Genomic DNA, 13,448 nt, shown 5'->3' on the forward strand with positions numbered 1-13,448 from the left:
GGGCTTAGTGTCAAAAGCTTGGTCGCCTCTGCTTAGGGTTCCTCAAGACCGCGGCCTTCCTTCACAAACACACCTCTCCTGCCTGACTATTGGCTTCTTCATATGTCAATCAGAAAAATTCCTCATTTCAATTGGTGAAAGCAGCCGTCGATCATAGCTTCCCTCACTTCAATTCGCTTCTCCCCAGGAGCGTAAACCTTCTGACCGTAGCCACAGCCCTCCTCACACCGTGGCTATGGATTGGCCAGTCCAGCCGTCACTTTCGCTTGTGGGCGGAGCCTAGTGTCTGAGAGGTGGCGAATTGGTTAACCGGGCTTCGGAGGGGCGGGGCTGTGGCTCCTGTCAGCGGGTGAAATGGCAGCTACGGAGCCGGAGGCGGCCGCGATCCCTGGGGGCGGCTGAGGGGGGCCGGGCCGGGGTTTAGTGGGAACCAAGCGGCGCGACGGAGATCCGGCGGCGCCGTGCGGGACGGCGAGGCTGGGCACTGCGATGTTGGCGTGCTCGGCGCAGGTAGGGCGGATACAAACCGGGCCTCTCAGGGCTGGCGGTCCTCTCAGAGATACAGGCCTGGCGGGGGCAGGGGGGAGGGGTAAGGACAGTGTGATTCGGACAGTGTCACCACGGAACCTGTGGTCGCTGGGAGCCTCACCACTCCCAAGCCCTTGATCCTCCAACCCTGGCCTCCGCCCACCCTGGTTCCTTATCCCTCCTCGATGATTCCCAGGCAAAGGCCTCCTAGACCCTACCATGTCCCTTCATCGTTAGACTCCTATCCATCTTTTCCACTAGACCTCTCTAGACCCTCTAGACCTCTCCCTGGAAGCCTCTTCAGGACTTTTCCATCCCCCACTCTGCATACCCGCACCCCATCCCACGACCCCCTGCCCACTCTGCCCCATCCCTTCTTGCTCATCCCTTGCCACTGTGTCCCCTCCACCCCCTCACTTGACATCCTATCTTCTGCATCTAACCTGCCCCCTCTTCGTTTTCCAAGGAGACCAAGCTCAGGGCCCTGCCCTTCTGTATGATCCCACAAGGACCCCTGCCTCACCTCTTAAATTCCCATCCCCTGACCACAGACCTCAGCTCAGCCTCCTGGATCAGCCCCTAGTGCCCAAGGGCACTCCTAAAACAATTCCCAGTGTCCTCCAAGAAGACCACACACTTCAGCTTATCTTGATCCATCTGGATCCTAGCTTCCTGGAAAAAAAAAAATCTTAGGCTTTACCATTGGATATATCCTGAACACCCCTTCCCCATCCATATACACACACCCTCCCCAGCCACCTTTCTGACAGCTCCCCCACCCACACACACACACAAACACAAACACACTGTGGAGTTACTTAAACTCCCCAATACACACAGAAACTTAGGAGCTATAACACAGACCCAGGCATTCGGAAACACACATGTGTGCATGAACATAGACACAGTGAGGTTACTTGGATCCTCTTAACATAGAGAGAAACTTAGAAGAGCCAACATAACAGTATTTTGGGTCATACACATGGTAAGGTCAACGGGATTCAATGCACACAGAAACTTAGAAGCTCTAATACAGACCAAAGCATTTGGGACCACACATACACATCTGCAGCACTTCTACACATCTCCATGAATCCCACAAGCTTAGGCCCTCCTTTCAGAGCCTCCCAATGGTCCTCCCAACTCAAACAGGCCCATGGAGACACTGTGAGGGGACTTCCCTGTCCCCAGCAGCTTGCCTGCCTCTCCACCCTGTTCTCTCTGAGCTGGTGAACATTGGGACTCTAGAGGGTGTCAGGGCCCCAGAATCTGTCAAGACTCCTGTAAATATGTACCTCATGCCTCTTTCCCCTCTTCATCTCTCCCTGCTTTGTCCTTTTCAACAAGGATACATACTCTTTCCTACATCAAAGTATCCCAAAAGAACCACTAGCTACCTCCTTGATCAATGCCACCCTCCACCCCCATAGGGACATAGAGATTCTAACTGCTGCTGGCCCTGATCCTGAAGTCTGACCAAACTGGTAGGACCAGCATTCTGTTCCCATAGCATCTGCTGCTGTGAGATGGCAGAGCCCTTGTTGCTATCCAGGGTGCTTTATTGGGGTTGGTTCCTGACAGCCTTTGTGAGCAGTTTCACCTACCACCAGTGTGTTTGGACAAAACAAAACAGCTCCCTCCTGTGCTGGCATTTGGGCTGTGCTGGGATTGGGTCAGGACCTGCTAGAAGGAGGTTTTTTTAAGAAATATTTTTCTTTGTTAAGAAATATTTTCAGAAGGTTAAAAAATATGCTGAAGAGGCTGGGAGCATATGATTTTTCTCCCTCAATTTAGGCAATGATTGAACCACACATCCCTGCCTCTTTCAGAGTTGTATTGGTTCTTCACTACCCATCCTGCTACCCCATAGCTCATCCTGGGTCCCACCTGTGAGTTCTCTTGGGCTTCTATGGTTGGCTGTGGATGGTTTGGAAGGGATCACAGGTGGCTTGGCCTTGGTGCAAGACGTGAGGTGAGACAGAGAGGAGAGGAGATCACAGAACTAGCCAGACACTGTGGTTTGTAGCACTGCAGGGTGTAAGGAGGAATCCAGATCAAACAAGCCCTAGTGAGCATTTGAGATCCTTGTAACAACATAAGCATGCCCAGAATGACCTGGAGTAAAAACAGTCCTTGTGGATTTTCACAAGCAGATTCTGAATAGCCTTGCAGAAAAAGCTCATTTTGGCCCAATGCCTTAACTTCCCCATCTGGAAAACGGGGTGATACACCCTTAAAATAGTATTTTGTACTTAAAAGGAACAGTTGAGGTTAGGGTGTGGCTTTGAATGTTTCCCAGGAGCCTTGTAAAAGGGACAATGGGATTCAGAGGAACAGTTGCCCACCCATGGGTGCTAGCAGTGTGGCTGTCCTGACTGATCTTTGTCCTTACTGGATAAGGGGCATTTCTCCAGTGCTGAGCCAACTTTCAGGAAACTGGCTTGAATTGGGGCTAGAAAGATGAGGAAGAAAAATGATCTTTTGTTCTGTGGTAGTACAGGAGCCTCCTGGAAGGAGTAAGGGGTATAAGGTGGAGAAGAAGAATGCTGCTCCCATCCTAATGTGCCATATAAATCCCTGGGTATAGAGGAGAAGTTTGTCATGTCCACTTGCTGAAGGCAGGAGCAGATGAAAAGACTCTTGAAAACCAAATTGAACTGCCCCTGGTTGGAACATGGCTGGGGGGATTGTGTGTTGACTGACACAGGGTGGGGAAGAAAGCCCCCTCTATAGAAAGTACTAGATGGCTCAGGGAAAGGACTTGTGTGTAGAATCAGGAGTTTTACCATAGCCTGGAGGTCTTTTCTTTGTCTGTCCTTTGATAGGTACTGGTGAACTAAAAGTGACATGTTTTAATTTTCCCTTTTAGAATATAGATATAGGTGATTACAAGTGATGAGTCACCTACCCATTGAACTGAGTCAGGGTCTTCATGTCTAAAGTGGCTGATGTGAAATGAGGGGATACTTGAACCCCAAAGTGCACACGCTGCATGCTACATGCTCAGCATAGTGCTAAGCACCATTTGCATATTATCTCATTTAATCCTCCAAACAACCTGGAGGAACCAGCCTTCCAGCTTGTGCCCTTGTGAGCACATCCCACTGCTTCTTCAGTGAGGCAGGAGACAAAACAATGTACAGTAGAAAAGAATCCAGCATATCTGTAGGCCATCAGGGAAGAGGCTCAGAAGGGGTGATGTGTGGATGCAGTTACCAGGCAGGTATGGCAGGGCAGGTGTTCCAGAAGTGCTTGGAAAGAGGCCCAGGAGGCAGGAAACAACATGGTTCCTTCAGGGATGTATGACTTCTGCCATGGCTTGAAAGATGGGTGGGTCTCGTCCTCCAAGCCTTGGTGTTCCAAATGAGATCCACATAGGGTCAAAGTACACATAGCAAAAAGCATCTGAACTTCGGAAATCTTGGAAGCACAAGCCACACCGTCTCTGGGAAAGTATAGTACATTGTCCTGGACAGGCATTAGGAGAAAGATGGATGACAACTAACTTGCTCCCCTACCGCTAGCTAAGGAAGACACTCAGAAGGAGATTTCAAAGGCTCTGTGGCACAGTTCAACTATACTTTACTGTCATTCTCAGCATGTGCCAGTGTGCTCGTGAAGGCTTTTTGTTGATATCTGTCTCCCATGCCAAGTCCCATGAGAGGAAGGTATTATCTGTGTTTTTCAGGAGGGAGTCCTAGATACGGAGAAGGCACATAGCAGATCTCAGTAAAAGATGCAGTTGGCTTTACAAGGTGATAGGCTTCCCTTCTCAGACATTTCTGAAAGATCAGATCTGTCTGTCTTGGGGGACTGCTAAAGGTAGCGCTAACCTTTCTCACCCTGCCCACAGTTCAGCCCAGTGAGCCTCCACAGCCTTCAAAGAATATAATACCTTCTCACCTCAAAGAGCTGAGAACCTTTGCAGGGTGCCACTTTGCTTATTCAGCTAGCCCTGGAAGGCTTTGAGACAAGGTTTTGATTTTCTTCCTTTGTTGTTCTGAGGGACAGGAATATAAAGAGGAATGAGAGATTTGTCCCCAGATGAACCTGTTATGGTAGCAGAAAATAAGCTACTGAAGATAAGAAGTTGTAGAAGTTTTTTATTTTTAGGTCAAAAGAGAATCCACAGGTCATAATGACCCACTCTCTCAGGTGTTCACCTGAAGGTATGTGCTGCTACTATTATTATTACCAGTAATAATGATTATAGTTTTACTGTGTTTAGTCCTTAAACAGGGTAAAACATAAGGGGAAGTCTGCTGAGCAAGGGACATTTTCATTTATTCATTCCACAAACATTGGATGCCTGATGATAAACTAGACTGTAGGGACCCAACAATGACCTAGACAGCCTCTGTCCTCATGGAACTTTCGGCCAAACAGTGATTCTGGACATGAGACAAAATTGGATATGGTAGCATATACCTATCATCCTAGCACTGAGAGGTAGAGGCAGGAGGATCAGGAATTTAAGGTCATTCACAGCCATATAGAGAATTCAACTTTGAGGCAGTTTGGGCTACTGTTATTCTGTTCCCCACAAAAAGCAGATGTTTAAGCCCATTTGTCCCACCTGTAAAATTATTAGGTTTCTATGCAGATTGAAGGACTGAGACAAAGTACATGATACCTAAGAGCATAAAAGAAGTAGAAGAGGGGATATGAACCCAGATTACTGGCTCTAAATTCTCACCTATAGCAAAGAAATGTGAAAGAACTACCTACATTCATTTTATATACTTATCCATCTCTACAACACCCTGGCCATTTTTGTGTTTTTCATTTTGAAACTCACTGACTTGGCCTAGTTGTCCTTGAACTGTATCTATAACCCTAGGTCATATCACTCAGTGTATGGTGGAATGTAAAGCTGAAGGTGGGGGTTTCACAAATCACCAGCCTGCATTCACTTCACATGGAGGTAAGATTCCCAAGGGTGAAGTTAGAGATGGCTAAGGAGTTAAAGTACTTGCCATGTGAGCATAAGGACCAAGTTTGATCCCCAGCACACATGTAAAATGTACATTGGTGCATACCTGTAATCTCTTCACTTGGGAGGCAACAGAAGGAAGATAACAAGTTTGAGGCTGGCTTTGGTTACATAGTGAATTTTAGGGCAGATGGGCTACACAGCAAAATCTTGTTTCATAAAAATGAGGGGACTGGAGAAATTGCTACATGGTTAAAGTGATTTCCTGCAAAGCCTAATAACCCGGGTTTGATTCTCCACTACCCATGTAAAGCCAAATGCACAAAGTGGCACATGTATTTGGAGTTTAGTTGTAGCATCTGGAAGCTTTGGTGTGCTCATTCTCTGTCTCCTTTCTCTAGATCTCTCTCTGCTTGCAAATAAATAAAATATTTAAATAAATAAATAAAATATTTTAAAAACAAAGAGGAAGGAAGGGAACAAAAAAAATGAAGCCATGCATGTAATCCCAGAACTTGGGAGGTAGAGGCAGAAAAATCAGGAGTTCATAGTCATCCTCAGCTACATAGAGAGCTCAAGGCCAGCCTGGACTACATGGGACCCTGTACCCCCCCCCAAAAAAAAGGAAAGAAAAAAGAAACTATGGGCCACTTTGTGGAAATGTGGCAGGTGCTGGAGCCAGCAGACATAGGGTCAAGTGACCTACTGCCTGCTCTTGTAGCTAGGAACCCCTTTTAGACAGCAGAAAGGAAGCAAAGATGAATTGCTTAAGTTGAGAGTATAGAGAAACCAAGATGCCATGCTCCAAGCTCAGCAGACAGGTCTCAGAGGCTGAGCCTTGACTGTGTACCTATGCCCATTCAGCAAGGAGAGAGCAGTAGCTGCATGCTCTGTAGCAATGGGCCTCACCCACCTCATATTCCCTACCTAGAGCAGTGGTAGGCCCTCAGACAGCCCTTGGTCAGTGCCAGGAGCAAGTGGTTGAACCCATGAGAATAATGATGGTACATAGCAAGAACAGCAAGGCCCAAAAAGCCAGAACAGCAGTCAGCCAGTTCCCAAGCCCAGACTTACTTGCTTCTTAGGGTGGCAAGGTCTGGGCAGTACAAGAAGTATGTTGTGTTTGTGCACATGTGCGAGAGCATATACGAACCTGTGAATGGAAGTAGATGTGATTGAATGCTGTGTGTGCATGCATGAGAAAGTACAAGTATGATGTCAGGCATGATGATGTGTACCTTGTAATCCCAGCATTCAGGAGGCTAAGATAGAAATCATAAGTTCAAGGCCAGCCAAGACTACATAGTGAGACTCTATCAGAAAGAAATGGAAGGAGGTGGTACATGCCTTTAATCCCAGCACTTGGGAGGCAAAGGTAGGAGGATCACTGGAGTTCTAGGCCAGCCTGGAACTACAGAGTGAGTTATGTGTGTATGCGTATACAGTCTTCAGGAGGATGTCATCAGGTGCTAGGCATTGTTTAGAGTCTGGATAAGTCGAGAGAAAGTTATGGAGGAATCCGAAGGTTCCTTCCTCTGAAACTGTAAACTTCAGTCCTGTGTGTTTAATATTTTATTTACTATGTGACGTACACATTAGGATGTGATAAATAGCTGAACAGACTCTGCTCAGGGATGAATCCTGGGCTTTGGATGTCTCTTTTTTGCTTTTAATCATAAACCTAGAACTTCTGGTCTGAGAAAATAGGTCACTTGATAGAGTCCTTGCCTAGCATGCACAAAGCTCTGGGTTCTATCCCCAGACAGGACAGGACATGGTGGTACATGCCTTATAATCTTATAATACTAGCCCTCAGGAGGAAGAGGCAGGAAACTCAAAAACTGAAAGTCATCCTCAGCTACACCTACAGTTTGGAGCCATCTTAGGTTACATGAGACTGTGTCTCAAAAATAAAAAAAAAGTTGGGTGTGGTCCCAGCACTTGGGAGGGTGAAGTTGGAGGAACATTATGAGTCCAATGCCAGCCTAGGCTACATAGTAAGTTCCAGGTCAGTCTGTACTAGTGTGAGACCCTGCCTCAAAAAAAAAAGGGAAGGAAGAGAGAGGGATAGGGTAAGCCCAGAGCTAAACCATTTTCTCAGGCTCCTTGGGGGAACAAGAGTGAAGCCAACTCACTCTCTTAGACAAGGTCTGTTCTACTCAAAAGGGACAGTGTGGGTAGTCCTGAGACATCACCCTTGCCACAGGTGCTCTTGCTCTGAATTCTCATGGTTCTCTAAATCTAGCAGTAGTTCTAGGTCCCTTATCCTAGCATTTACCTCCTCTTCCATATTCCTCCAGTTCTGAAAGCGGCTTCTCTCTACCTCAAAAAATCTGCTCAGCACTTCTTGTCCACAGTCCTCACTGTCTAGGCTAGGTTAGTCAGAGACTTAACACTACAGGAGCCCCAGGAGTGCCCTTCTCACTGCCCCTCTGTCAGGAATGATCAGTTCTTGGTTCCATAGTTCACAACTGCTTGGCCTTTGTGACAGGTGGTCCCCAGCCAGCCAGCATGGCACTCACCATAAGTTCAGACCCCTTGGCCCACAAATAGAAGGTAGAAATATAACCAGCAGGCTATGAGAAGCCAAGGTTCTGGGAAATGAGGATTCTAAGCTTTCCCATCCACAGAAGAGTAGTAATGGAAGAAGTCCTGGCAAGTACATGATGAAGGCAAAGTCCAGCCAATCCTTGGGCCCTCTGGTGTTGGTTGGGGGCTGACCCTAGGCTTCAGGAAGGTACACAGTTTACTTAGCAAACAAGTGCAAAGTGGTCTGCTCTCAGGACCTAAAGAGATGGCTCAGTGGGTAATGTACTTCCTGCACAAGCATTAGGACATGACTTAATATCCCCAGAACTCTTGTAAAAACTAAGCATGGTGACATTCACTTGTAATCCAGGAATTGGGAGGCAGAGACAGGGTATCCCTGGAGATCACTGGCCAGCCAATCCATCTGAATTTGTGAGTTCCAGGTTCAGTGAGAGACCTCATTTCAAAGAATAAAGTGGAGAGCTATTGAGGAAGACACCTAACCTTGACCTCTAACCTCCACATGCACACCTGCTCCACATGTGTGACAACACAAACATGCATACACACACACACACACACAGACACACACACAAACAAACAAACACAAAAAAGTGGTCTGCTCTCATCTTGAAACTGCTCCCCATTGCCAAAGGAATGAGATTTCCTCTCTCCAGGGACCCTACAAGGCCTCTTATGTGGCCTGGCTGTCAGAGCCAGGTCAGGTGGGGTCTAAAGGCACAGAGCTGAGTCCTTTATAGGAGATGCCATGCTGTATAATGAGGCTAAAGGTGAAATCTCTTTCTGTTTCCATGACTTTGGGTACCTCCATCTTCTCAAGAGTCTGGGTGCTAACTGAGCTTACCAGGATGAAATATGGCTAGACAGAAAGAATGCCTTCCCAAGCCTCTGCCTCCCTCCTGGAGCCATTTCTGACCCCAGGATTCACCCTTTCAATTCAGAGGGAAGCCAGTTCTACCTCCACAAAGACCATGGTAGACCCTGGGAGCCTTGATTTCCAACAAGACCCAGCCTTAGTAATAGTTAACATTGATGGGCAAACACTCAACATCAGACATTGTTCTAACACATTATATAAGCCATAGAGTGTTTGGTTTTCACTGAGGTAGGTAGTTTGTGATCTCAGTCTCTGGAAGCCAGAGAAGCCAAGTGACTGGCCTGTAGTCCCACAGTTGGATGGTGGGAAGCCAGGCTTCAGACATGGGTCTACATGAACCCCAGAGCCTTTGTTTTCAACAGAATACTTAATCTACTTACTACCATACAGACAGAAAGCAAAAAGTCAGGTAGACTACCGCAGGACTAGTAGGAGAGAGATGTATCCTACACATAGCAGATTGCAGCCAGAATGCCCCTTGGAGTCCACAGCTCTTCTGCCAGGGCACGAATTCCTGATATTTTGATGCATCCCTGGCCTCCCAGCCCAATGAGACACTACTTTTCTAGACATCAGCAGCTCTAGACAATTAACAGTGGATAGTAATTACTCAGGATGTGCCAGCACTTCACTCTACTTTATGAGATGCTGATATGAGGCTCCATGTTCTGGCCACAGCAGGGCACAGTATCAGAAAGGGCTGGTCAAATAAGGGCTTCTCTACCCCTGAGGTCTCCTACAGAGCCCTTGGGACCTGGAGTAACAGGAAGTATCTGTGCCAGGCCTAGGCTATAACGTGTTATGTCATAGGGGGTAGACCTGAAGTGAGAAGTTGGGAGTGATGTAGTGTCTCAAACGTGAGCAGGCCCAATATCTACAGGTCCAGCTGGCACCCACCCAATGCTGACTACATATATCTCTGGTCCCCAGACAGAGCTGTGATCTGGTCCTCCTTTCAGCTGAGGAGTCTGCACACCATGGCAAGCCCCACTCTGAGCCCCGATTCCTCATCCCAAGAGGCCCTGTCGGCCCCCACCTGTTCCCCCACCTCTGACTCTGAGAACCTCAGTCCAGATGAGCTGGAGTTGCTGGCCAAGCTCGAAGAACAGAACAGGTGAGTGAGAGCAGTTAGCTGGGGGCTGGGACAGAGCTCCAGGGGCTCTTCACATGCAGAGCTGAACCTAGGCTACACAAGATCACAGCTACCATCAGATGCTTGGTGATGGGCTTCCCTTCTGTCCTCCCCATCCTGAGATGAATAGATTGCTCTCGTTTTTCGAAGAGGAACCCTAGGTTTCAAAAGGCCACATGGATCTGGCTGCTGTTTACCAGGCCAGCTTTAAAGGGAAGAGGTTAAAGCACCCCCTACCATCCCAACCTGCCCTTGACTTAGAATAAGTTTCTGGAGGGGTTGTGAGTTTTTCTTTGGAGTGTTAAGGCTGAACAGAGGGCCTTGGGCATGCTAGGCAAGGACTTCAGTGAGCCACACCCTCAGCCTCAGCCTCTCATTGGTAGATTCTAGGCAAGTACTGTACCACTAAACCATACCACTAGACCCTGCTATTAAACTACACCCTCACTGGGGGATACTGTTGAGTCATACCTAATTGGCGGATTCTAGTTTGGCATTGTACCACTGAGCCAACTCCTAGCTCAAAAGGTTTTATTATTATTCAGAGATAGTGTGTACCCAACTAATCAGAAGACCAGAGCCACTGAAAACATACTTTGTTACTCACAGTTCCCAAAGGAGGCACATGCAGAACCACACAAGGAAGCACCAGGGTCAGTTAGGAGGCAAAGTCTAGGGAAAATGTGGGCAAGAGCCTTTGTGGAGGTTTCCACTGGAAAGGAATGGTCAAGGCAGGCTTTTGATTTACTAGTTTGAATCATTTCAGTAGGCATAGGGGCTGTCCTAGATGCTAGGTACCTGGCCCTGGTATTATGTGAGCAGGTGGATAAAGAACTGAATGTGAAAGAAAGCCTGGTAGAGGAAGTGGTGAGGGTGTGAACTTTACATTACTTGATCTGTATATGAAAGTTCACTCATAGGCAGGAGGGACTTTTCCTATCTCTGGCTAGTGCTATGAGGGACCATCCATGTTCCTCCATCTCTCCTGGATCTGCAAACCTGTCAAAGTATCACCAACAGGTAGTTAAGGCAGTCCTGTCATCCCAGCATGTAGGAGGCTGAGGCAGGAGGATCAAGAAGTCAATGCCAGCTTGAGCTAAGTAAGAGTTCAGTAGATGATTCTGTGGATAAGACAGTTACTTCTCAAGCTAGAGTATCCAAATTTAGTCCCTAGAACCCACATAAAAGGCTAGAATTCTGTAATCCCACCATGCTCATGCTGGCAAAATGAGAAGCAGAGACAGGAGAGTTCACTGGAAGCTCATAGTGAGTACAGCAAATAGGCTAGAGATCCAAACTGAGAAACCCTGCCTCAAACAAGGAAGATAGGTGAGCTGGGTGTGGTGGCACATGCCTTTAATCCCAGCACTTAGAAGACAAAGCTCAAGGCCACCCTGAAACTACATAGTGAATTCCAGGTCAGCCTGAGCTAGAGTGAGACCCTACCTTGGAAAACAATATAAAGCAAACAAACAAAAAACTAGACAGGTGAGGGCCTCCACACATGTACTGTAGCATGTGCACACCTACATGCATGTGTATACACAGAGAGAGAGAGAGAGAGAGAGAGAGAAGACTGGAGATGTAGCTTAGTTTGTAGAGTGCTTGCCCAGCATGCACATAGTCCTGGGGTCCATCTCTAGCATTGCATAAGCCTATTATACTTGGGAGATGGTGGCAAGATATCAGAAGTTAGAGGTCATCCATCCTCAGATACTTAGCAAGTTTAAAGACAACCTAGGCTATGTGAAAACTTATCTCAAAAAAAAGGAAGGGAGGGAGGGATGGAAAGATGGAAGAAGGCATAAAAGAAACTTATAGTTAATCTAGGATTTGTCTCCCTATGAAATGTCAATCAGTCCCAAACCTTCCCTGGAGAGTTGGTATGTGAATGAAATGACACAGATGCAAGTGGAATCCTCTCCAAGGGGCCAGTGGCCAAGGACTGTGGCCCAGGTCATTGAGCCAGTGTTACTCAGAACAACATGAATCCCGTCCAGGAGAAGGTGCTAAGTGCCCCAGAGGACTCTTGTCTCTAGGGAGACATTGGAGCCCCTTTTCCATCACCCCTCCCCAACCCATCCTGTGCAGGCTCCTGGAAGCTGACTCTAAGTCCATGCGCTCCATGAATGGCTCTCGGAGGAACAGCGGCTCCTCACTGGTGTCCAGTTCCTCAGCCTCCTCCAACCTGAGCCACCTAGAGGAGGACACATGGATCCTGTGGGGCCGCATCGCCAATGAGTGGGAGGAATGGCGGCGGCGGAAGGAGAAACTACTCAAGGTGGCCAGAGGCAGTCTGTGGATGGGCAGGGAGGGTGGCCATGCTGGACAAAAAGGCATAAGATGGAGAAAAGATAGAGAAAGGGATAGGGCTAAAGAGGTCCCAAAGCCTGGAGTAGCTGTTTGCTTTCTACCCTAGCATGGTGGTGCATGCTTGTGACCCTAGAAGTAGGGATACTGAGGCAGGAGGATCACAAGGTCAAGGCCAGTCTGGGATGTTTAGTGAAGCCCTGTCTCAAAAAAAAACCCAGAGGATTCACCAATATTATATCATGGATGATGGAGGGCTCACAAAGCCCCACCCCTATCAGAGGAGATATTGGCAGTTAATGACTCCTGGGGAAGGGGAATTCATGTTCTTCAGTAGTGTAGCTACTGGTAAGTTGCCTGTGCTCCTATACATAAACCCCTACCCATGCTGTAGGCAACTCTGATTTAACTTAATGGGTTGAAAAAATAAATAAATAAATAAAACCAGAAAGACATGAAAATAGGAAGGGAATTAGTTGGGAAGAAGAGATTTAGTGAAGGGGATAAGAAAGGGCAATGGGTATGAATATATTAAATATTATATATATATATATATACACACACACACACACACACACACACACACACACACACACATATGTATGAACAGACAAGTGCTAATGGTAGGGGTACAGCTCATTGTAGAGGAGCTCCTGAAGGATGGGGGTGCCCACTAAACACCACAAACTCTAGCTATAGCACAGTGGCTCAGATACCCCTGTGCCACTGGTGAGGCATGAGCAAGCCATAACTGAGGGGCTGGACTGTGTGTGGCCATGGGGAGGATGCAGTGTATGGGGCCAGGTCCAGCCCTGGCTTCCTTCTCCTGCTCTTCCCTTCCCATGGCAGGAGCTGATCCGCAAGGGCATCCCACACCACTTCCGGGCCATTGTGTGGCAGCTCCTCTGCAGTGCTACAGACATGCCAGTGAAGAACCAGTACTCAGAGCTGCTCAAAATGTCCTCACCATGTGAGAAATTGATCCGTAGGGATATCGCCCGCACATACCCAGAGCATGAGTTCTTCAAAGGCCAGGATAGCCTGGGCCAGGAAGTCCTCTTCAATGTCATGAAGGTAAGGCCCTGCCACTTGAGCAGCAACCCCCACATGGACCTGCT

At 47.7% G+C, this 13,448-nt stretch overlaps 1 protein-coding gene across 7 annotated transcripts in view; it reads left to right on the forward strand.

Annotated features, from left to right (window-relative positions):
- Positions 1–359: 359 nt before the first annotated feature.
- The window catches only part of Evi5l (ecotropic viral integration site 5 like), a 39,200-nt gene continuing 26,111 nt past the window's right edge, over positions 360–13,448 (forward strand). For 5 of the 7 annotated variants that reach the window (XM_045150761.1, XM_012952147.2, XM_045150765.1 and 2 more), the window contains exons 1-4: positions 360–510; positions 9,819–10,002; positions 12,112–12,301; positions 13,180–13,404. In XM_045150761.1, the coding sequence (XP_045006696.1) occupies positions 9,866–10,002; positions 12,112–12,301; positions 13,180–13,404 (552 nt within the window). In that variant the 5' untranslated portion in view covers positions 360–510; positions 9,819–9,865. Of the gene's footprint in view, positions 511–9,818; positions 10,003–12,111; positions 12,302–13,179; positions 13,405–13,448 lie in introns of those variants that run through there. The other 2 variants (XM_045150762.1, XM_045150766.1) reach the window with 2 other exon arrangements.

Source organism: Jaculus jaculus, chromosome 5 (genome assembly GCF_020740685.1).
Source record: "Jaculus jaculus isolate mJacJac1 chromosome 5, mJacJac1.mat.Y.cur, whole genome shotgun sequence".
NCBI lineage: Eukaryota > Metazoa > Chordata > Mammalia > Rodentia > Dipodidae > Jaculus > Jaculus jaculus.